General features: G+C 41.6%; 2 protein-coding genes across 2 annotated transcripts; one reads left to right on the top strand and one right to left on the bottom strand.

Annotated features, from left to right (window-relative positions):
• Positions 1-945: 945 nt before the first annotated feature.
• Positions 946-14,960, bottom strand: LOC108698339. The gene is made up of 8 exons (XM_018229759.2): positions 14,814-14,960; positions 6,606-10,441; positions 6,134-6,281; positions 5,755-5,826; positions 3,810-3,971; positions 3,680-3,723; positions 2,225-2,302; positions 946-1,262 (listed from the first exon to the last, which is right to left on the bottom strand). Exons 2-8 carry the CDS (start codon positions 10,122-10,124, stop codon positions 1,251-1,253), a joined length of 4,035 nt encoding a protein of 1,344 aa, XP_018085248.1. The 5' UTR covers positions 10,125-10,441; positions 14,814-14,960; the 3' UTR covers positions 946-1,250.
• Positions 14,961-15,088: 128 nt separating this feature from the next.
• snx12.L (sorting nexin 12 L homeolog) lies at positions 15,089-24,271 on the top strand. Its single transcript, NM_001092106.1, is given in 4 exon segments — positions 15,089-15,385; positions 20,572-20,667; positions 22,200-22,324; positions 22,962-24,271. Coding segments are annotated over 4 exon segments (489 nt in total). The 5' UTR covers positions 15,089-15,220; the 3' UTR covers positions 23,065-24,271.

The raw sequence follows: 24,271 nt of genomic DNA on the forward strand, positions 1-24,271 counted from the left end.
CAGATTGGTATTCGGCCAAATCTTTTGCGAAGGATTTGGGGGTTCGGCCGAATCCAAAACATTTTTCCAGCTTGAATGGCTGCACAGCAGCTTATTTATATCAACTATAGTAGTATTTCTGAAGCAAACTCACTTTTACCAATGCATGCTAACCATATATGTAAATTATTTTAAGGGTAGGACTCCACGAGCGATTTTGTCGCGATCCGACAAAACGCATGCGACAAAACTAAGGCAAGAGATAGAATTGTCGCATGGTGTTGCAGTGTTGATCCGACTGTCGGATGCAGACGCTGCGTGCTGCAATCACAGCCCTTATTAGTTACCCCCAAGAGCATTTTTCAGGCTTGCGTTGCTTCCAGAGACTCCTTTTACGTATATCCGAATGTTGCTCAGTGGTAAAAAAAAAAAAAAACTAAATAAAACTTGGGGCCCGTGCTTTTGGGTATATGCCTAACTTTGCTGGTGCTGCAATGCTATTTACAAAAGGTTAGATGCTGGTGGCTTTAGCCCATCATGGGAATTAAATAACTGAAACAGTTCCTTACTGTAGGTGTGCCATATTTAGCCGTGTGCCGTTAACATATGTAACAATGTCCCGTTGATGTTTTTGCAGTACCATGTAAGCTTGCCACAAATGGAATTAACTATTTGGCAGACAGATTAGTTCTGCCACCGACTGCTGGGAAATGGTCTAATGATCCATTTGGCTGAACGGACAGATGGGACCCTTTTACTCCTGCAGAGTTCCTTCAAATAGTTATGTTGTACCCAGACAGGTTAAGCCAAGTGCAAACCAAAAGGCTGGGGGGGGGGAATGTATTATGCACAATATATAGGTGGGACCACAAAACAATGTCAAATTAGGGAAAACTTTTACAATCAGGGGATGTAAAATGGGGGTTCTACTGTATAACAAAAAGAATGATATCAACACAGACAATGCAAGTGGTAAAGGCTTTGTGTTTATTATTCACAGATATATATTACAATAACATATAAAACAAACATAATACAGCAATCATGCCAGGCAAGAGCTGGAGAGAAGGCAGCAATATAAAAGATTCTTGTTCTTTACTCTAAATATATTTATAAGATTTCAAATACATTTCCCCCCTTTAACATTTTTTTGTGTTAAACCCCTGCTTGTAACAGTAAAAGGAAGCACCTTTCTATGGAATCATATTTTCACTCCCACGAGGAGAGTTTCAGAAACGGTTTATGGTCCTTGGTTGCTGCAGCTTCTGGGTTCATTGTCTGACCTGAAGAAGGAGGCAACGCATTTAATATCAAAGGCCCAGAACACATTTTGTTGTTAAACAATACGTACACCATAGAAACGCACATCTTACATAGTAGCCTTTCTTTTTCACTTTAAAGGGAACCGCCTCTTTGCCATCTCTAAATACAAAAACTGAGCAGGGACTTCTTCCTCCGGCACATTCCTATACCTCTAGTTATTAGCAAACTATAAGGCCGTTGCAGTCAGGAGAAAAGGCATCAATTATGGGTGGGAAAACTGGATATTTGAGGCAGTATAAAATTGTATATGTAAAACTGGCCATAGACGCAAAGATCCGATGGTACGAATCATCGAACGTTCGGACTTCCCCCATCTCCCGACCTGCCACTAACCATTCCGATCAAATAAAGTAGTTAAAGAACAGATCAGCCGATGTTCTGCCCCTGACAGCAATCGTACGATAGTTATGTCTGACAAAGCTAGTGACAGTCTCCCTCTGAAAATCGTACGATCGGCAATACATGCAGAGATATTATCGGCAGCCGACAGAAATCTTTTAACCTGTCCAATCAACCGATCTCCGCCGGACGAAAAATGTCGGGACTCTCCACACACGTTCCGAAAATCGCATGAATCCTCGATTCGTACAATCAGATCTATGCGTCTATGGCCAGCTTTAGGGCTGCTGAATGTGCCAAAGGCCTTGTGATTCTCTAAGATAGAAAATATTATACCCACACACATGCAATCAAAGCAAGCTACATATAAAATATTGGTTATTTGCCACATGTGCATTATTTATCCACCGTCATGGATGCTCTGAAGTCAGTGAACGGGATACTAAATCTGTTACTTTATTTCTCTTCATGCATACACCTTTCCACACATACAAAAAAAAAAAAACTGACCACTGCCCATCAACATGTACGGGGGATATTTAGGATAAGGCAGACAAGGGAAACACCAAGATATGATACTCACATTCTCACCAAGGTGATTCCTTAACTCTTCAATCTTTTGCAGAAGTTCTTGGTACTTAATACGGCAACAAGGACACGTCTGGAATGGAACCAAAAGGTTAACAGGGATGGATACAATTGTAATGAGAACAATAAAATAAGGTTGTCTTATTAGGGTAATGTGTAGGATAACTGCTATAGATATCTATAGAACATTAGACCAGTGCACACAGATCACACGAAAATGCCTAGGTGCTGGTATATCAAATCATATCAAACAGCAAAAAAACCACACTCAAAGATTTAATATTTAAAAAAAAAAAAAAAAAAAAAAAAAAAAAAAGGGTTTAATTCAACGTCTCGGCTCACGTTCAAGACACAAAACATTGAAATAAACACCATTTTTTTTAATACTAAGTCCTATGAGTGCGTTATTTTTGCGGTTTGAGATATGAGATAAGAGATTAGAGAGATAAAGAGAGAAAGTTAAAGAGAGAGAGATATATATTGCTCCGTTGATTAATAAGCTCTTATTAAAACTGGATCTGGGTTACTGGGACTAGAGCAAAGTGCACAGGATATCCCCACTGACATGCAGCTAGGCTCAATGCACTAGAATGAGACATGAGAGCTTACAGCGGTGAAGCGAATATGAAATCTGGAAAGCGTAGGTGCATCAATCCACATCTGGGTTGCCGCTAACCCAATGGGTAACCTATAAAGCAGTGGCGAGTGCTCTCAAGCACTGCTTTATAACGGTGAAGCCAATAGATTAAGCAAAGTGATTAGCACTACACAGCTTTCTTTACTAACCCTCATATTTGAGATTTAAAGGCAATGTCAACCCAAAAAATATATTTTGCCTAATGAAATAAACCATAATTCTAAGCAACTTTGCAATACACATTCATTACAAATGGTCTATGGTTTTAAAATTATTTGTATTGCTATTGAAAGCAATGTTTGTCTGTCCCTTTCTACTCTCTGTCCTGGATACAATACTTTTATTTCAATTGCCATTGCTTAAAAAGGTTATTGCATGGGCCAAATATGATGAAATCATCTTTCATATTTAAAAACAAAGATTGAGAATTGTTGCCAAAATTTTTTTTAGGCGTTTCGACTAAAAGGGGAATCTACATAGATCATTGTATAGATTTATAAGAACTTTGCAGTTTCTATTATGCAATAATACAGACATTTAGCCAATGAGTAAGTGTCATAGCACGAAAACGCGTTAGGCGGTTATCTGTATGTTCTAATAAATGATTAAAACTTTTACTTATAACCTTGGTCTTTACTTTTTGGAGAAAACTCACAACTTTTTGCTGTTTTGGACTTTTGCACCCGTGGACTGGGGTGAACCGTGAGTATTTTCTCTCTTCATTAATTGCTTTGGATATTTTGTCTCTTGATTAATAATGGTACACTTATTGGCACTACGTACCAATCTTTTTATATTTGAATACAGACATACCTGTAAGTGTAGGCATTCTGGAGCTTCAGATGGAGATACAATTTCTGTGTAAAGAAACATAAATTAAGTCATCAAATTAAAGGGGGGGGGGGGTGTAGAAGAGAAGATAAAGTGGAGACAAGCATCACACCTGAAACTGTAGCCACAGTATCCTTTGGCTTATCTGTTCCTTGAGACCTAGCAGGTTCACCAGAGACACAGGACACCTCCACCTGTACATTTCTGGTTGCAGAAAGGCTGTCGTTCTTTGCTGAAAGTGAAGTGTCTCTTTGAGGTTTCTTCATGGCTAAACCTAATTTAACAGGAGAAGGTCTGTAAAGGCCGTCACATAAAGGGATTCGTTTAGGGTTTATTAGTGAACAAGGACATAAGCTGTAATGTGAACTAACTTTGCTGCCCATTCCCTGCCTAATAATCTACTAGGACATTCAACTGAAGCCTAAGACAGTTGTAAGGAGAGTGATGCCAGTGGCACTACCTAACAGAGGCCTTAGCAGACACCTCGTGATGGTGTCCATGCAGTGATACGCCACGTGCTGATTACAAGCTGAAGTTTCAGCACCAGTTAGTTTTATTTTGCTTGTGCTGAATACATAATTACACATACACCGACAGCACTCATAGGATTTAAAGAATTGCCAAACAAAAAAGGTAATTACAAAAAAAAAAAAAAAAATATACTACAACATCTCTGAATGTTGTACCACTAGATGGAGCTATTGTAACCAGGACACAATACATGGAGGAGGGCAGGGCATATTAACCATTGCATGAGTGTGCTTTGGCACAGCAGTTAATGGATTTCTGATTAAATAAGGCCATACGTTTCCTTCTGTAGTAGTTTTTCACAACCTGAAATAACCACATTGTTTTTTCTGTTTTGGTTTATGTCTTGTTATGAGTGTAGAGCAGACACCTCCTGCTGTACAGGATTGTATTGAAGTATGTTGTCCACGCTGTATTCACTATACCCCCAAAATGAATACTTGAGCAACAGATAGTTTAAATCAAATTAAGTGACACAAACTGGAATATATATTTAAGTAAATCTTGCCCTTACACATCTTTTGATTTGAACCACCATTTCATGATGGTCTGTGTGCTGCCTCAGAGATCACCTGACCAGAAATACTACAACTCTAACTGGAAGAGATGTTGAAGCAAAAGACATAACTCTGTCTGTTAATTGGCTCATGTGACCTAACAAGTATGGTATGTTGGTCGGTTTGTGTGCACAGCGAATCGTACGATCCCAGGGGGTGGCCCTTATTTGTTTTTTAAAATGGCAATTTTCTATTTATGATTACCCAATGGCACAGACTACTAGAAAATTATAGTTATGAAAATTGTTGATTTACATGAAGCAGGGTTTTACGCATTATCTTTTTAGAGAGACCTACATTGTTTGGGGGGTATAGTTTTCCTATAATGTAATTGTATATAGTGAATAATGTACCCCCTCTTGTAAATTATAAGGATATTATAAGTTACCGAGGAGTTTCATGACCATATGAAAAAACACGAGGCCAAAGGCAGAGGTCACGGAACTCCTAGGTAACTTCATATTTTGCAACTGGGGGTCCTTTATCTATTATAATACACAACTTTCAGTGAGTCATATGACATCAGAACTCACTGTTTATAACAGATGACATCAGCACTCACCATTTATAAGGATATCATTTACAGAATATTCATGGCTTGTGTATTATAAGGATATTATAAGTTACCGAGGAGCTTCAAGACCATATAAAAACACGTTGCCGAAGGCAGAGTGTTTTTATACAGGTCATGGAACACCTCGGTAACTTAGAATATCCTCATATTTTGCAACTGGGGGTACTTTATTTCTTATAATACACAAGTTTCAGTGAGTCATGTGACATAAATGACATCAGAACTCACCGTTTATAAGGATATAATTTACAAGATATTCATGGCTTTTGTTCATTATATGGTATCTTAATAACAAATCGAATGTTATGGAGATGAGAAGTCTGGGATTTCAACCAAAATTCCAGATTACTTGATTGAGGTTTAGAGTACATGAACTGCTCATTTTAGGCACCTCTTACCTGTCCTCTGCAGTGGAATAGGGGGACGTACAGATGAAGGTGCATGTCTGAGAAGACCAAAAGTCTGAGCTCCTACAAGTAGAAATGTTATTACCTTGTTGAAAAAACTCCAGCACACGCACCAACAAACAATAGGACACAAAATACACAACGGTTAACATAGACAGTAAGTTTTTGGGCTATGGTACATAATGCATAACAATCACTAATCGTGGCCGAGAGCAAAATTCCACTATACAGCATGGGTCACTCCTCATTCACTAAACTAGAACTCAGCACAACAGCCATTCACAGATTGTATTAGAAAATACCAAAAACAAGACGGTTGGGCTTCACTTATTTACTATAGTTAATAAATGAACAATTAAAATGCCCTTACCAGATGGAGCAGCTGGGCGTACAGAGGCCGTAGGAGCACACATAGCATCCTTTGGGACTTGGGCACTGCTCGGAGCGATCAGTCGAGAGGGTGGTCTGATCACGGAGGCATTGTTTGTTATCTGAGCATGTGTTAAGCTAGGTCTTGCCTAGAAAGAGAGAATATGCCACTGCATGGTTATGTCATTCACATACAAATATATAGTTACACGGCTCCAGAAATAGAAAAATTAACAGATTATAATTAAAAATTGAAAGGTAAAGGGTTTGGATTTAAAAAGAAAAAAAAAAAAACACCGGGGCCTGCAAAAGCATGGATAGACCCAGTGCTGCCCTTAAGTCAGAGGCATTAACCTATTTTACTCCACCCATAGAATGCAATACAATCTGTTAAAGGGAGCCATCATGGAAAGACATTTTAAATGATGTTGTTTATTAGGAGTTTAGGATGAGCAGGTGACCGTTCTACTAACCTTTGCAGCTGCAGCTCTGGGAGTGCGGAATCGGCCACCAATAGTTCTGTTCTGAGAGGTGTTTGCAGCTGAACTTGCAATGCTTGGTTTGGCATTACCAACACTGGTTCTCACATGGCTGCTGCGAGTTAGTGGAGGCCGAATACTTCCTCTAGCAGGTATTCCAGTTCCCCTTGGAGGAATTTGGGGTAGCACTTGCTCCTTTGTCAGTTTTGGAGGCACAGAGGCAGCTGATAGAGCCAGAGATCTCCGGGCAGATGGTATACCAGATGTTGGGACTCCAGTTCCAGACTGTAATGCCCTTGGTTGTTGGAGGAAACTTTTCCGTTTGTTACATGGAAGCTGAGAGACAGGAGCAGTTGCTCTCACTGAACTGGTGCCACCCTGAAGGCTTTTCTCTTTTTCCTCCTCAGATGCTTTATTTGCCGATTCGTCCACCACGGAGCAGACTGATAAATTGGGGTCATGCTGCATGGAATCTTGGCTTGATTTCTTAAACTGGAAATTATTCAAGCCTGGAAGAGGTGTTGAAGTAACAAAAGAGAGTGAGCTAACAGAAAAGACACTCTCATCGTGTGCTTCCTGGGCCACTTCGCACGGCTCCATTTCCCCCATGTCCCCTGTAGGCTCATGGCAACTTAGTTTGCTACTTTCATGGCTGGTTGCTTCAGATATCTTATTGGCAATCTCACACACTGCTTCAATTTTGGAACTTTCTTCCTTGTCCTCCGTTAATGTGCCAACCATTGAAATGGATTCTTGTGAAACCTGTGCAACGCCTGGTACTGGCACTTGGACTTGTGGGGACACTTCAGGCAAAACAGTGTCCCGTGTGAGGTCAGAATTACAAACAGGACTAAGTGTCCTCTGGTCTTTTAATATAGTGCCCCCCATATTCTTGATCTTATCAACAGACGGTAGAGCCGAAGAATCCAGAGTTGTATTGACAGAGCCATCTCTGGGAGAAGGAGGAACATTCTGAGACATTATGGGTGCCTCTCCTATGGTCTCTTGAGGCGTATCAGCTGCAAGGCTGACCGATGGATCCTTCACATCATTAGAAACGGTTGTATTGGAAGTGCTGACCTTTTCATCAACGATTGTTGTTTCCGGTGTTGTGATGGCAGAGAGCTTGGAAACGGCCTCCACGGCCATAACATTAGGCGTTGGCTCGTTATCCTTAATGAGGCTTTCAGAACACATTTTTGACATGGCTGGATCAATATAATTTGTAGTGTTGCTGGAAGACACATTTAGCATTGCATTAGTCAACTTGGAATCACCAACAGTATTTACTTCAGGTAAAATCTCTTGTGTAGTGTTGCTGGAAGAAAATGTTGTAACATCAGTTATCAGAGTGGCTATAATGGCTACAGGCTCTAATACAACATCTTGTGTGGTGTTGATGGAAGTAACTTTTGGCATAACATCCATCACCTGCATGTCAGTGGTCTCCGACTCTAGAACAATATCCTGCGTGGTATTGCTGCAAATCATCTTTGGCACAGTGTCAGCTTTCTGGGTGCAAGGGACATCCTCAGGATCTGACACAACGTCCTGTGTGGTGTTGAAAGAAGTCATTTTTTGTACAACACAAGCCATCTGGCTGACAATGGGTAACACAACGTTACGTTCTAGCAAAATATCCTGTGTGGTATTAGGAGAGGCCTTTGTTCTGGCATTTGTGACCTGGGTTACCCCACCAATCACGGTTAGAATTGCCTGTGGAGAAGATTTAAATGGAGCTTCAATAACGTGAGTGGTGTTCGCAACATTGACCTCATCATGCAGAATGTCCTGTGTAGTGTTGGCAGAAGCTTGGAGACCAGTTTCAATCACCTGAGTAGTGTTGACTCTGGCACCCTCTTCAAGCACAATGTCCTGTGTTGTGTTAGCAGAGATTTTTTGCAAAGTCTCAATGTCCTGAGTAGCATTTACATTTAAGACCTCATCATGCTCAACAATAATGTCCTGTGTTGCATCAGTGGGGGCTAGAGGAACAGATTCAATCAGTTGGGTTGTGTTGGCACCAGGAACCTTATGTGTTGTGTCAGCAGAGATTTTTTGCAAAGTCTCAATGTCCTGAGTAGCATTTACATTCAGGACCTCATCATGCTCAACAATAATGTCCTGTGTTGCATCAGTGGGGGCTAGAGGTACAGATTCAATCAGTTGGGTTGTGTTGGCACCAGGAACCTTATAAACCGGGAAAAGATCTTGTGTAGTATTGTCATCTGGAACCTTACTGATTGAAGAAAATTCTTGTGTTGTATTGGTAGATAATTTGCTAACACTTTCAATAACCTGAGTTGTGTTGACAGCAATTGCTTCATTTGTTATTTCCATGTCCACGGTTGTGTTGGTAGGCAAAGTGAAAACAGCCTCACTTTTCTTAGGGGACAGCACTGAAGAAGCAGGTCCCTTAAAAGGCTCTGAATGGAAACTCTCTGACCCCTCTGGTGGTCCTTTGTTCATCTTTGCTTCATTAATTAAGTTCATAATTCGCTCAACTTTGTTTATTTCCAGGGGCACATTTAATCTTGTTCTGTTACCCACACCTTTAGATCCTGACTGCCCATGGGCCTGCAAAGACGGACTACTGTAGCTGAGGTTATTGGCAATACTCTGGTTTTCCTTCATTGAATCCATTTTTTGCTTTTTGCTGCTGCCCGCACCATCTGTGCCTTCACCTAAAACAAATATTCCCTCAATTGAACTATTCAAAGCTTGGATCTTGCCAGAAAGCTTGCCCTTGTCTTTTGAATTAAAGTCAATCAGCTGCAGGTCCAACTTTTCAAGGTCAAGAAGACTATCACCAAGCATAGAAGGCCCCTCATTGGCAGGACTGTTGTCTAAAGATCTTAGTATATTTGCCACTTCACATGCCAGCATGGACTTCATAGGGGTGCATTCATAGGGGGGTGGTTCTGCATCTATGGTGGACACATCCAACTCATCTACCTTTCGCTTTCCTGAACATCTTCCTTCTGTTTCTTTGCCTTCTAGCTTATCAGCGATTTCTTGACATTCGGCAGTGAAAAAACTTTCCCATGCAGATTCCACTGTATCACCTTCCTGAGCAACAATGCTGCAAGTATTCTTACTGCGTAAATTTGGCGTAGCTTTATTATCAAGAATGCTCCAATCATCATTGGACTCGATGTCCACTTCCAATACAGGCGTAAGCTTTTTTTTGGCTTTAGTGCCAGATGGCAAAGGAGTGCTGAAAAATTTGTTTCCGGTTATGGAACCACCTTCAGATATTTCGTAAGAGTCTCTGATTTTTGGAAATGCCTCATCTAAGATGGAGGGTACAGCAGAATCTGCTGATTGGTTACCAAGAATGTTTTTCTTCATTCTGGGGGAGTTTGGATCCTTATTAGTGTTTTTGCTCTCTACTTCTCCCTTCTGGATTCTTCTCAATTTACCGATGCCAGTCATTTGTTTTTCTTCATCTATTATAAAAGGCCCATCCCTGAAGCCACCAGCCTCCTTGGAGCATGGATTCATCATCATCATTGGCTCTTTCCACCCACTGTCCCTGCAGTTATTGGATACCTGTGACAGACGTCCCCTTTTGAATGTGGGCTTCAAGGACAAGGAGGACCTGAAGCCATCTGAATCACTCAGTCGCCTTTTGCATGGGCCTGTGGGCAACTCTCCACTTACTTTAGGGGCATTGCTGATATCTTTTAGTACCACTTGTTGTAAGGGATTCAAATGACTTTTTGTGCCTGGTGGCACTTTGAGAGCTTTCTGAGCAGGGTTCTCCAGCTTTGTAGGAAGTTACCTCCTTATGGAGTTGAGCGAACTGATTGTATTTGTTCTTGAACAACCTACAATTAAAAGAAATAAACATAACGTTAAAAAGAAAAAAAAAAAAAATGGATCAACAAAGAAAACAAAGCTGGTCTTCCAACCACATCCAGAGACACATTTCAGGTAATACACCACTTAAACATTGTCACAAAGAAACAAAGGAAGCACTGCAGAAAATGATCCACAAAGTAAAAGAACAGCAAGGAATCCATAAACAGTAATAGACCAGCTTCTAGGAAGTTTAATGAAGCTGCTTAGAACAGAACTTCCTGCCCCTGATGTTCAGCTCTTACCACTCAAAGCTCAAAACCCTGACCAATAGGTTGATTTACATTGTGAAAACAGAGTCAGTAGGTAGAGTCGGACTGGGCTGGCAGGACACCGTCCCTAACCCGGCAACCTGGTGGGCCCTAAACCCCCATTCCCAAGCGGTCTGTGGCTGTATTTCACATAGATGGCAAAGAGGACCAGCCCAAAAAAATTCAAAAGGGTGGCAAACATTTTTTCCCCTTTAAGACACACAATATTCAGTTTGGATATACATTTAGTACTAAAGCTGGCCATAGATGCAAAGATTTGATCATACGAATCTCCGTTTCGTACGATTTTCAGGTTGTGTGTGGAGTGTCCCGACATATTTTGTGCCATGGCGATCAGTCTTTCAGACGATTGGACAGGTTAGAAAATGTCGGCTAACGATAATATCTCTGCATGTATTGCCGATCTGACGATATCAGTGGGAGACCGTCACCAGCTTTGGTCGGACATAACTTTTGTAAGATTGCTGTCAGGGGCAGAACATTGTCTGATCTGTTCTTTTACTACTTCATTTGATGTGAATGGTTAGTGGCAGGTCGGGAGATGGCACTGAACGATCGGTTGTCCGACAGGAAGGTAAATCTGCACGTCTATGGCCACCTTAACACATGCAAACCCTCCCTCTAGGTCATTTTGTGCACATCGAAATGTAGTAGGGAACACTGGTGGCAAGAAAAGGCACCCCATTTAAAAATATTTATTTTTATTTTAAAAATATAGGGGTGGATTTATAAATAAAATAAATTAAAAATTGAAAATAGGGAATACAAAGTTATTGCTTTTACTAACACTTCACTCTCAAGTACAGTTTTCAGGGAAGGGTTTTAATGAACTAGCACAATTACAAAATTGGAATGTGTGGATTTTCCATGTTCCTGAAATAACATGCACAATGATATCTAAAACCACTTGTTTTTTGTTACAATTCTAAGAGAACAAGCAGACAAATTTGACCCATAATGTTGTTCAGAGATGAACGCCCTTGTGAGGGGAGTGCGATATCTAGGGTCTTTACTATATCTAGTGTTGTACTATATCTAGGGATGCAACAAATCCAGGATTCAGTACAGAATGTGGCCAAATCAAAGCATTTTTTGCAAGACTAGGATGTGAAAATTGTATCAACTCTTTGGCAATTGCATATTTTTTGGTGCATCCCTACTGGCTTCTACTTATTGGGGCCCTGCAATGACTTAGCACTGTATTGGCTGTGCCACTGCAACAGCAGGTATGTCCACATGTGCTATTTGTCCTCTATAGCAGGGCTGTCCAACTGGCCAAGACCCCCCTCCTTGTGTGGCCCCTGCCTGCCTGCTGTGTTTGCTTACCATGTGAAAGCTTTAAATTGCATCACTACAGAGATTAACTGGCCCTTGCATTGTTTAAAACTCAAATTCAGACTAATCCTCTGTATTGTTCACACCTGTGACCCCCCCTTGCATTGTTCACATCCTAAAGGCCTGTACTGTTCACACTTGAGACCCAGACCGAAACTGGCCACATTGTTCACACTTTATACAAAATGCCAATTGGGCACCAGCACTGTGGCAGTGTATGTAGTACATGTAGAGTGGTCCGGATAGGTTTCCGTCTCTTGCTCTGTTTTGCCTTCCATATACTGCATGCGTGTGTGTCCTGCTCTGCCTGTGGAACATAAGCCTGGTATTTGTTCTGGGGTTTGATAGAATTAGAAAATAAATTATTGTTAGGGGCCCCTAAGGTGTTTAATCATGTGCAGGGGGTGCTGTGTTATCCAAGGGGATGAGGACGTATATGGATTTAAGTGTATGTCTTAATATGACAATTTTTTTCACATGAGTGATAAGTGATATCCCTGCAGTGAGCACCAACCATTTGGTTTTTTGGTGTGCTACCACAATAAATGTGGACTTGATCTTGTGGTAACATGGGTGTGGTTTTAACAGGGAGTGGTCAACACTGGCTTCCATTATCGGCCCTCCACTATGTAGGCTGGAAAAATTTTGGCCCTCAGTACCACAGAATTTTCTGCTCCGCCTGTGTGTGTGCCCGACGTACTCTGCCTGTGGAACACAAGCCTGGAATTTGTTCTGGGGGTTTGTTAAAATTTAAAGATAAGTTATTGTTAGGGCCCCTAAGGTGTTTAATCATGTGCTGGGGATGCTGTGTTATCCAAGGGAATGTGGAGGCATATGGATTTAAGGGTATGTTAATATGACAAGTTTTTTCACATAGGAGTGATGAATGATATCCCTGCAGTGAGCACCAACCATTTTGTTTTTTGGTGTGCTACCACCATTAATGTGGACAAGGTCTTGTGGTAACATGGGTGTGATTTAAAGTGGGTGTGGTTTAAAACAGGAAATGGTCAACACTGGCTTCCATTATTGGCCCTCCACTATGTAGGCCGGAAAAAATATCAGCCCTCTACCACATAAGTTGAACAGCACTGCTCTATAGCATCTGATGCCACATTCAGACTATCAGGGTGAAAACTTGACTAGAAGTGACTTTTTATTCCAAAGATTTCCTCTGCTTATCTTCCACTAGAACATACCAACTGTTGCCTCATTGCTGGGGATAAACAAGCCCTAGTGATCCAATAGCAGTTGAAAGTCCAAACCCGAGATTTGCAGAGGACAAACAATGAGAGAAAAAAAAAAAAAAAAAAAAAAAAACAAAGAATAGCAAATTCTTATTTTCTGTCTACACTAAAAGTTCATCTAGCAAATCTCACCTTAAAGGACCAGTAACATCAAAAAAAAAAAAAAACATTTAAAAAAAAAAAAACACCAAGACAAATTAAACTTTAAAATCACAAAGCCTTTATTAAGAAAAGGCGATCCATCATGCGGCGCTCAAATTCTCCTCCCTGTCTTCCTTATAGGAGATATTGACGCCGCACTATGGATCGTCGCCATTTTCTGAAAAGGAGCGCAAGTGCAGTTTCGGTAAGTTATTTTTGATGTTACTGGTCCTTTAAAGGGGTTGTTAAATTTTAAAGCACATGTGAACCCTTAGCATGTCTTTAGGTTGGGCACATATTCCCCACACAAAATGAATCATTGTCTCTGTATTTGTCCCCTCCGTTAGTCTGCACCGTAGTGTTTTCCTGAATACAAGATCTGCTTTAAACAGCGGGCATTTTCTATTGGCTACATCATTTATATTTGCATCTTCACCAAATTCCCTGAAAGGTCACAATTAACTTTTGCACGTGATCTCCAGTATATACGGCTGCCGCCTTATTCAGCAAATAAAATTGCAGTTCGAGGGCAATGCACTGACTTTACATAAACAATGAACCCTCTACAAAATATTTGGCCAAATACCGTACTGTGTTAAAAAATAATGATGTTCAGTTGTCCGAAGTCACACGATTCTAATGGTTCTGGCAAACACTCAGACTAATTTAAGATGACCAAAAAACAAAGCACTAATGGCAGTGTTATTTAAGGAGAGAAATGAGAGAATGACTTTTGTATAATAAAAAGAAATCTGATTCTAAGCAGCTTTCCGATATGGATTCATGACAAGCATTCAGTTGTCTTGGTGCGATTTAAAGCAGCGTTTGTTTCACACTTTCTGTGTAACAGGTCCGCCTGCTTCTGCTACATAGTGTCAGGAGTCACAACAGGGAGTGCAGGGAGAGCAAACTTGCACACAGATGCTGCATTTAATAGCAATTCCATTTACAGATCATTTGAGAGCAGAGTGAATGCCTTTGGATTGAAATAACTGTATGGTTTGCTCAGGGTTACACACAGTTATCAACAAAGGACCATCCATAGAACTAAGAGAGCAAACGTTTCCACCACTGGTCTCCCAGGAGCACAAGGGAGAGGAATAAAGGCCAACACTCCCTCCAATCACATCCAAGCCTCGCCTCTCCCAACAAGCTCTGCTTTTGCGCCATAGGAGAAAGCCTGTACTAATTGCATGTCCTGTTGTGCCACATTTGTCATTGAACTACACTTCCCATGATCCCATGTCAACCTGCCGCGGTTATAATGGTAAATATGGCTCCGCACACACAGTAAAGCTGATGCCTGCAGTACAAGTTGCCCCTGCGATGCGTTTTTAGACTCTTACCAGCACACGATGGCCCTGCCGTAGGGTAACTCCCAAACGGATTCCAAGATGAAGCTGCTGCTGCGAATTTAAACAGCGCTCCCAATTCACCATTGGCTTTGAAGGGGAATGAGACGCAACGCTTAGAACCAATTGCAAACCTGCCGTAATGTTTTAGCCAATGAACGAAGAGGATAGCGTGGGCGTCGTCCAATGAGTTATTCCGGAAGGGGACGGAACCGGCGTGTTCAGCTGACCGGAGATCGTCATGTCGTATAGAAGCATTCGAGCCTATACTACGGCGCACGCGCAATGCGGAGGAGCTGTTCGTCCCCCTGACAACGCAAGAGCTTCGGCGCATGCGTGTTAGGTTCTCCGGGCCGGGTGTGTCGGTCCCCGCAGTATTTCGGTCCTGGTTTCCGGTCACTATGTCGGACGCCACGGTAGCGGATACCCGGCGGCTAAACTCCAAGCCCCAGGAATTGACAGACGCTTACGGCCCTCCCAGCAACTTCCTAGAGATCGATATCTTTAACCCACAGACAGTGGGAGTCGGGCGGAACCGATACACCGTGTACGAGGTCCGCATGAGGGTGAGTGTCGCTGGGAGGCAGAGGAGCCGCGTTACACTGAGATAGGGATGAATGGGCAACATAGCTCCTCATGGAATACCCGCGGTTCAGTGCTCCGGGTACCTGCGGGGAATTTCTGCTATTCCAGCTGTCGAACATCTGCCTCGGGTTAAAGGGATATATGGGTCTGTTTCTTTAAGGGGATGTAAAGCGCCAGCAATATAATTCTGGTTAATATAGTGGAATGTAAGTCTAAGCAAGCTTTTAATATTCTCCAGTTACCAATTGCATTGTTTATTGCTATTTGTAAAATTGTAACTGTCTGCACCGCTGCTTCTGACTCTTGCCACAATGTAGTCAATTCTTCTGCTTAGAAGCAACGAACACATGGACACTGCTAAACCCACCTTTCCCTTGGAATATGTGCAAGGGGGACTGGTGACATCAGTGAATTGTCATCATCAACCTTTACATGGGATCCTTTCCATAAGATCATAGTTCTACTCGTGGAGGCCCCCGGGGGCACTTCCAACACCCAAGTGCTACGTGACCACTGTTTTACAATTACTTGTATTACATATACCACAGTGTCGGACTGGGACACCAGGGGCCCACCCAACACCCTTAGGCCAGGGGCCCACCCAACACCCTTAGGCCAGGGGCCCACCCAACACCCTTAGGCCAGGGGCCCACCCAACACCCTTAGGCCAGGGGCCCACCCAACACCCTTAGGCCAGGGGCCCACCCAACACCCTTAGGCCAGGGGCCCACCCAACACCCTTAGGCCAGGGGCCCACCCAACACCCTTAGGCCAGGGGCCCAGCCAGCAACCTTAGGCCAGGGGCCCACCCAACACCCTTAGGCCAGGGGCCCACCCAACACCCTTATGCCAGGGGCCCACCCAGCACCCTTAGGCCAGGGGCCCACCCAGCACCCTTAGGCCAGGGGCCCACCCAGCACCCTTAGGCCAGGGGCCCACCCAGCAACCTTAGGCCAGGGGCCCACCCAACAACCTTAGACCGGGGGCCCACCCAACAATCTTAGGCCGGGGGCCCACCCAACAATCTTAGGCCGGGGGCCCACCCAACAACCTTAGGCCGGGGGCCCACCCAGCAACCTTAGGCCAGGGGCCCACCCGACAACTTTAGACTAAGGGCCCACACTCAGTACTTATTATTCTTCCCACTCAGCCTCTTTACATACTATAATTATAATACTATTTAGCCTCTTTCTATTTCCTAGAAATAGGGAATGGCCATGAAATAGGCCAAATGTTTAGCAGCATGAGAATCCACTGACACCTGGGCCCACCTGGACTTTTCCTGGTTTCCCAGTGGGCCAGTCCAACACATACCGTGACCTGGATGAATGAAAATCTTCATAGTCATGTGACCACTGTGTTAGAGATATGTGAGCAGATCTGGAGAATTGGAATGTATGTGTAAAATGCAGTTAACAGGCTGCATGCGATTTCAAAGCAATCGATGAGTAATGCTTGCAACCCAGCAAATTGCCATTAAAAAAAAGATTCAAATTATTATTATTTTTTTTTCTGTTTGAACACGTATAGAATGAATGTATAAAGATTTGACACATGTGCTTGTCACTGGTAATGCCATCATTTTGGCCTTTATTTGACTTAAGTGACGAGAACAAGCACTATACTGTTTCTTATTGTGCTTATTACAAAAGTGAAATCATTTCACATTAAAACATGTGTATTTTCTGTCTGAAAATACAGCAATAAGAAGAGATGCCATTCATGTGGAGGGGTAATTTTTTTTTTTTTGCCCTGGGAAATACTGCTCTCGGCACGGAGTACCAGTTCCAGCCCTTGGTGCAGAGAACAGAATCGGTAGGTCCTGTCCTCACCTCCTGCTGCTCCCTAACCTGAGTGTCTGACGCACTGGAGACAATCTACTTGGCACAACCCGACTGGCCCTCTTTGTATAGAGCTCTGTCTAGTGAATGCAGCTCTCTACTCAAGGAGCCCGACAGAGAGGCCTCTGCATTTCAGATTGAGGTCAATTTGCACACGCAGCCTTTTTTTTAATCTGCACTTTGCACTCTGTCTTAATTCATACATAAATAACTCCTCAGTTGTGACATTTAGCCCTAGATTAACAATAGTCCACAGTCCATCAGGCTGCTCTATGATTCTTATGCTTATGTTGCATGTGCCAGCTCTCCGGGCTCCCCTCACTAATGATGCAGTGCATATAACTCCGTATATTTTCTCAGGGTAGTATAATGTACCTGGATTTTACTCTGGGTTTACTGAAGCACAATCACAGGAACCAGGAAGTGGAACTGGAGGTGTTCACGCTGTCGATAAAGGGGAGTAAACTAAATCGAAATATTTTGGCTAATTCAAAATATTCGGTGGTTTCGAACCTTCTTTTAAATACATTGGTTATTGAAAGCAGTGTCCCTTTTTGCAATCTTGATTCTGAGTCTTGAAATCGTGTCGCAGAAGACAGGTCTTTTTATTAGCTGGCGTTTTAAAGGTGGCCATACACAAGTCTTCAAGACTAAACAGCTTATTGGCCCCTGCATGGGGCCCACTGACTGGCCTAGCCGATCTAGAACTATCAATAATCACCCATATGTCTGTCGGGCAGGTTTTAAAATCCCATGGGATATGGTTGACTCGTTGATATGATCCTTGCTCTGGCCTGCATTACTTTCATTGTGATGTGCAATGCTAGCTGATTTACGGATTGGTGACAACCTGTTGAAAATAAGTAAAAAACATATTTACATTATCTGGGGCTGTTCATATTCAGACACTTGTCCAAAGATAACATTCCTCTTTCAATCTTAGAACAGGGTAAAAATTAAGCGAATAGATAATTGTAAAGGGCTGGTACATGACTAAAGGGCCAGCTATAACTAAGAGCCCCTAAGGCATGAAACGCGTAAGGCTTTTGCGTGATGTTTTTGCTACAATAAAACTCTTTTTTACTACATCATTTTTTGGAGTGTGGTCTGGTATGTGCCAGCCCTTTACAATTATTTATACACAACAAATTGCCTCCATGAGCTGAAGGTCTGGGGCTTGAGCACCTCGACCCCCTTGTTTTTCTGGGTAAGTTAACCCTATTTATTACTGCATTCGACATTGAATGCCTTTTTACAAGTTTTTTTTTTTTAAAGGTTAAAAATTAAACCGCAATTGAAATATAATTTTATCTGAATTCGACTGAACAGGTAAAGAAATTGTAAGGTGGTCACGCTCTTCTTATATTTTTATTGTCTGTTGGACTTTTTCCAGTGAATTATGGGAATTTTCAATTATTGAAGTAAGATGGTAATTGTGCTTATTTTTTGTTACTTATATTGGTTGATGTACTTGATGAAGGGGTTTGTCACTGGAAACGTGTATTTATGTAATAAAGATGCAGGGATTTTTGCTCTGATTGCTTTTATAGTATAGTACTGGCAAGGTGCCCACAATCCATACTGAGCAGCAGGCCTATTACTCAGGACGAGGGTGTGCGGTTTAGTTTATTCTGCATCCACAATGCACAGGACCTGTTTTTTTCCAGATAAGGAGTCTTTCACCAGACCTTGATTCTACTAAAACAAAAAAAAAACATTAAATAAACCCAGTAGGATTGTTTTGCCACCAATACAGATTCCTGCAGCTTAGTCTGGCCAAAAGCACAAAGATACTATCCTACAAAACGAAAATCCGTACGATTTTTGGACCGTGTGTGGATTGTCCCGACATATTTTTAGTACCATGGTGATTGGTTGTTCAGTCGACCTATTGGCTACCAATAATATCTCTGCATGTATTTCCAAGCTGACAATATCAGACGGTCACTACTATTTGTCAGACACAACTTTCATATGATTACTGTTTGTCAATTAATGGCCTGAGCATCGTGCAATTTGTTCTCTTTACTTCTTTATATTAATCTGAATGGTTAGTTGTAGGTCGGAAGATTGAAACCGACATAGTCTATAATCTGCGCGTCTATGGCCAGCTTTAGTCTGGATCAAGTACAAGGTTCTGTTTTATTATCCCAAAGAAATAGGAAAACACGTTTAAAAACTAGAAATATTTGATTCAAATGGAGCCTGTGCGGATGGTCTCCCTGTAATTTGGAGCTTTCCGGATAACCGCTTTCCTGATAACGGATCCTGTACTATAGAATACAAATCATGCAAGATTATGGCCCCTTGCATGGTATCCATTTGGCCCATTGAGTCCCATACAGGCCCGTGTGTAGATTAATGTCTATGGATTAATGTGCACCTCTTTTTGCACTTTATTTATGAGCATAATTTGCGTGTCCCCACTGAAGAGTTTGGTTGGAAGTGGGGAGAAAGTCACAAGTATAGGCTGGTATATGTTTATTCATGAATGTCTCTCACTTGTCAATAGCTCCATAAAAAAAGAAGTGGTTAATTCTCAATAGAATACCACATTTAGTAATCTGGTATAGTGGAAGTGAGAACATTCCAGACATCAGATTGGTGGAACTGTTTGCATAGTTATTGGGAATCCTTATATCCTTACTGGGTTGTTCAGTATTAGACTCGCTTGTGTCTTTAGTTTCTTAAAGGAAATGTTTGCCTTTTTAACAGTTTTGTAATATAAATACAGTAGAACCCCCATTTTAAGTTTTTCAGGGGACCAGAAAAAAAAATGGCTTTAAATCATGGAAAAAGTAAAACAAGGGAACTGTGTATTATGTATTATGATATTGTTGGGACTGCAGCGAAACAGAGTGAAATGAGGGAAAACTTAAATTGGAGGGATGTGGAATTGAGGTGTCACCGTAGATCTGGTCATTGTAACAATAAATATTTCCCTTTTCTGGGTGGGAACAGGTTATATTTTAATAGATTATAGAGGAATGGATTAGAATGAAGCACTGCAGTCTAGTCACCTTCCTTAAATGGAAGCTGATAAACCTGAGCATTATGAAAGGGTTAAAATACAGGGCAAATTTGCAAGTGGGGCCATTTTTCCTTAGTTACCGTAACTATGTTATTGATCCAAAGCTGATTGTTGGAGAGCATCTTCAGCTAGTAGGCTCAGTAATGATGTTATAGCATTGCACAGGGACATGCTTTTGTTAATAGGCGTCTACATATAATGAAAACATTTTTGGGGACAGAATGGTTGAGACACAGCTCTGCACTGAAAAACCTCTGCAATAATAATCATTCATGTTTTAAAAATCTTTTTCTAGACAAATCTGCCCATCTTTAAAACGAAAGATTCCTGTGTCAGAAGAAGGTATAGTGACTTTGAATGGCTGAAGAATGAACTGGAGAGAGACAGCAAGGTAAGATCCAAAAGACATGACTTGATGTTTGACTGCCTTACTACGCTTTCTAGTGGTTCAGTGAATTACCTATACAGCAGGGTAGCATCCCTGTAGTAGGAAGGAGTGGATTATTACTGCACCATACTGCTGTAATTCCTAAAAAATACAGCTCGTAGGAGAAAACAGTGCCATGCGTGATATGTTCTTGGGCTAGCATGAAACAAAGAGAAATTGCCAGCGCTTGGTCTAACCCATGCCCTATCAATGACCATTTGCTAGAAGACCCACATGTTGGACTGGGGTGTTTGGGGCTGCCACCTCAGGGCCCCCCCTCCCCAACCCAGTTGCTAACACCTTGACTTCTCAAACCCACTGCCAGCCTCCACGCCCCTCCCCCGCATACCTTTTATTTCTTCCTTGTAGCCGTGATGGGTGGACTGTCCAGTTTGGAGCACGGAGTTGGCCTGGGTAAGGAGGGTTTTCTCCCAGTGACCCACCAGACTAGTCCGGCCCTTGAACGTACTGGGTTGAGGCTAGTACCACACATTAGCCAAAATATGTAAGCATTAAACTATTCAAAAAAGTAGCAAGTCAAGTCTTTCCTGATAGAGCCAATTCCCACAAAGTACCCTGTCTGCTTTCACTGGGAGCTTTAGGAAGTAGTTCCTCGCAGATCCACCTGTGTCTTACCCAATAGTCCTTGAAGTGCAAGAGTTGACTTTTGCTCTTTGACAAGTATCAAGGTATTCACTGTTTATGTTACCCCTTGGTGTCTGCTCTTCTTCCCTTCTCTTTTGCCCTATTATGGGAAACAAATAGGGACAGAAAAAACTTCTTCCTAAAACTTCTCAACAGGTCAGAATTTTTCATTGATATATATCTCTTTCTCACGAAAATGTAATATAAAGTTTCTTATTTCAGTATGACAAAGCTTATAAGTACAATCAATTGTAAATTCTGTAGTTTCTGAAATAATCACGTTTATGTTCACTATCCCTCTCTCAGCATCTGTTTATCTTCATTCTGTCTTCATGAAAGAGTTGGGTGTCAGATTTTCATTGACAGTTAGGTCCAATATATCTTATAGGGGGGCTCTTTTTTTCTAGAATATGTATTGGAGCTCACTCATATAGTTGATTCCATTAAACACTAAATCAACATAATAACTGACTGGCACTTATTTTGCATGTAGAGAGACGGGATTTCTGGTGAATTCAGAACTCTTAGAAATCTTTTAGGCAAAATTAGCCCCCCTAAAAGATATATTGGATTCTACGATCATTCAAAATCAGACTCCCAACTCCTGCATGAAGAGAGACTGAAACTGAGAAGGGGTTAGTCAAGAGTGATTTGAATATTTTAGAAACTTTTCAGAATATTTAATTTAGAAAATTCTTATTTCATTATGATGAAGCTTATATTACATTTTGGCGATAGTTCCCCTTTAAGCTAATACTCAGTCTGAATGCCACACCTAAGCCCACCCACATTAAAAAGTGTTGATGGTACATGTTATATGAGTTGGTTATGCTTTTCTCTTTCTCTTACAGATTGTAGTACCACCACTTCCGGGGAAAGCTCTGAAGAGACAACTGCCTTTCCGAGGGGACGAAGGGATATTTGAAGAGTCGTTCATTGAAGAAAGAAGGCAGGGCCTGGAACAGTTTATTAACAAGTAATGTTGTGTTTATAACATTTCTCTGCTTTTCACTTTACAGTTAACATTTAGGGGCTTATTAGTTATAGATATACCTTATAAATATAAGTTATAGATGAGTAAATACTACAGTGTTTTTGCATGTATATCTCCGCCTTATATTTTGGTCAATATTCCCTTCGGTACAGTGCGTTCTTCTAAAACAAATTGTCTTCAATTTTAACATCAAACTCTCCAATCTGCCATTTAAGAGGAAGGAGAACATCAAGATATTGAAGTATACATGCAAAAATCGTATCCTGTGTACTTTGCAATTTAATTTTTTATTTAAACCAACCTTTTTCAAGAGAAGAGGGTTTATTAACAAAATAAATGTAGCTGTTCAGGCTGGGGTCTTATGGGTTGTACTGACACAAAACGATGGCTTTCATTCCTCTATCTCTATGTTTAAGATGTATAATATATAAGATGGCTACATTATGGTCTTTGTTTTTAGCAGCAGTTGAGGTCTGCTGTAGGTGAATTGTTTTAAAATTTAAAATTCTCACCTTTCAGCTCTTTATGACACGTCCTGTTCAGCTGTTTTAGTCTTTTACTGTCGTCTGTGTGTGATCTGTGACCCACAACTTCTCATTGATGTTTTTTGTATTTGCAGGATTGCTGGACACCCCCTTGCCCAGAATGAGCGATGCCTCCATATGTTCTTGCAAGATGAAACAATTGATAGGAATTATGTGCCAGGCAAAGTGCGCCAATAAGAGACAAAGGCAAATCCCTCCACATCTTTTATTGCCCCTCACATCCTCGTCGCCTGCTAAATTACATATATTTTTACACTAGTTCCACTTAAACTCCCTCTCTGCCATGTTTCCCTCTTGCCTTTAAGGGTCACTGTGTTTCCACTCCTGCTGCTCTCTACTGAATGATGCCTGAGGGTGCTGACGGAAGCATTAAACCTGGCAACCTCCTGTACCCTGGTTATCTATGGAAATAGGAGATTCAGCACCAGAACCTCCCCTTACATGTCTTAGCTCTGCAGTGAGAGTGGTGCTGATATTAACACGTTATCCCCTCATAGTGTGGAAGGCTATGGATATAATTTAAAAGGAGAAATTAGCTCCCTCTCCATTTTTCCTGACCTTTAACCCTCGACAAATCTTTAAATACAATCTGTCAATTTATTATGGTCTGAGGCTAATTAATTATCCACTTTCCACCCCTCATTATATAACTACGTATGTTTATGTAACATTCAGAACTATGTTCATGTATGGTGTACAAGCAGCTATAAAAAGAGGCAAGCTTTAAATCATATCTGCTTTAATATGCAAGTGACCAAACCGTTACTGGTCAGAATATGATTTAACATTTTACGCTGGTATTTCTGCATTGGCTCTGAGATTAAATAAGCTGAATCCTGCATTTATAGCTTTGAATACCTTGTTGCTATGAAGAGCCGGCACAGCAGAGATGGCATAAGGATTCCAGAGCCTAGTGGTGAATTCGATGTAGGGCTCTCATCCCATGCTTTCAAAGAAAATTGGAGCTAAACAGAAGAATAATGTTTCCAGGCAAAAATTTGATGTCCACTTCACAGATGTGCTTGAACTGCCTGTGATCAAATCGGGGAAGACTGAATTTATGGAGTCAGTCCCTAGGATAAAATCTGATGAAGATTCACTGCTCTTCGTGCTCACCTGCATAGGTGGGGGTGGAGGTTGTTAGTCTTCCCTTAATAGGGTCATGACTGGCTGGAGAGTGGGGAGGAAATTATCAGATGCAGATTCAGAGGACCGTCCAAGTCATCACTGGTCAGCTCTTGTCTGTCACTAGAGGAGTTTGTGTGGCCACGGTGTATGCAGATCACTTGCATCAGTGTCAAGCCTGGGGTTCTGGGCATCTTTGCTGCCTGTGTCCTTGTGTTGGAGAACATTTCTGTGTATATAAATATCTGTATCTAAAAAA

The sequence above is a fragment of the Xenopus laevis genome, chromosome 8L, assembly GCF_017654675.1.
Source record: "Xenopus laevis strain J_2021 chromosome 8L, Xenopus_laevis_v10.1, whole genome shotgun sequence".
In the NCBI taxonomy this organism is placed as follows: Eukaryota; Metazoa; Chordata; class Amphibia; order Anura; family Pipidae; genus Xenopus; species Xenopus laevis.

Bases quoted from the DNA above. Each gene is read 5' to 3' on its own strand.
- LOC108698339 (XM_018229759.2), bottom strand. From the start codon at position 10,124: ATGATGATGATGAATCCATGCTCCAAGGAGGCTGGTGGCTTCAGGGAT. The intron at 3,724-3,809 runs GTGTGATGCTTG...TTCTTTACACAG, and splicing joins TACTGTGGCTACAGTTTCAG to AAATTGTATCTCCATCTGAA. The intron at 2,303-3,679 runs GTATGTCTGTAT...GTTCCATTCCAG, and splicing joins CAGAATGCCTACACTTACAG to ACGTGTCCTTGTTGCCGTAT.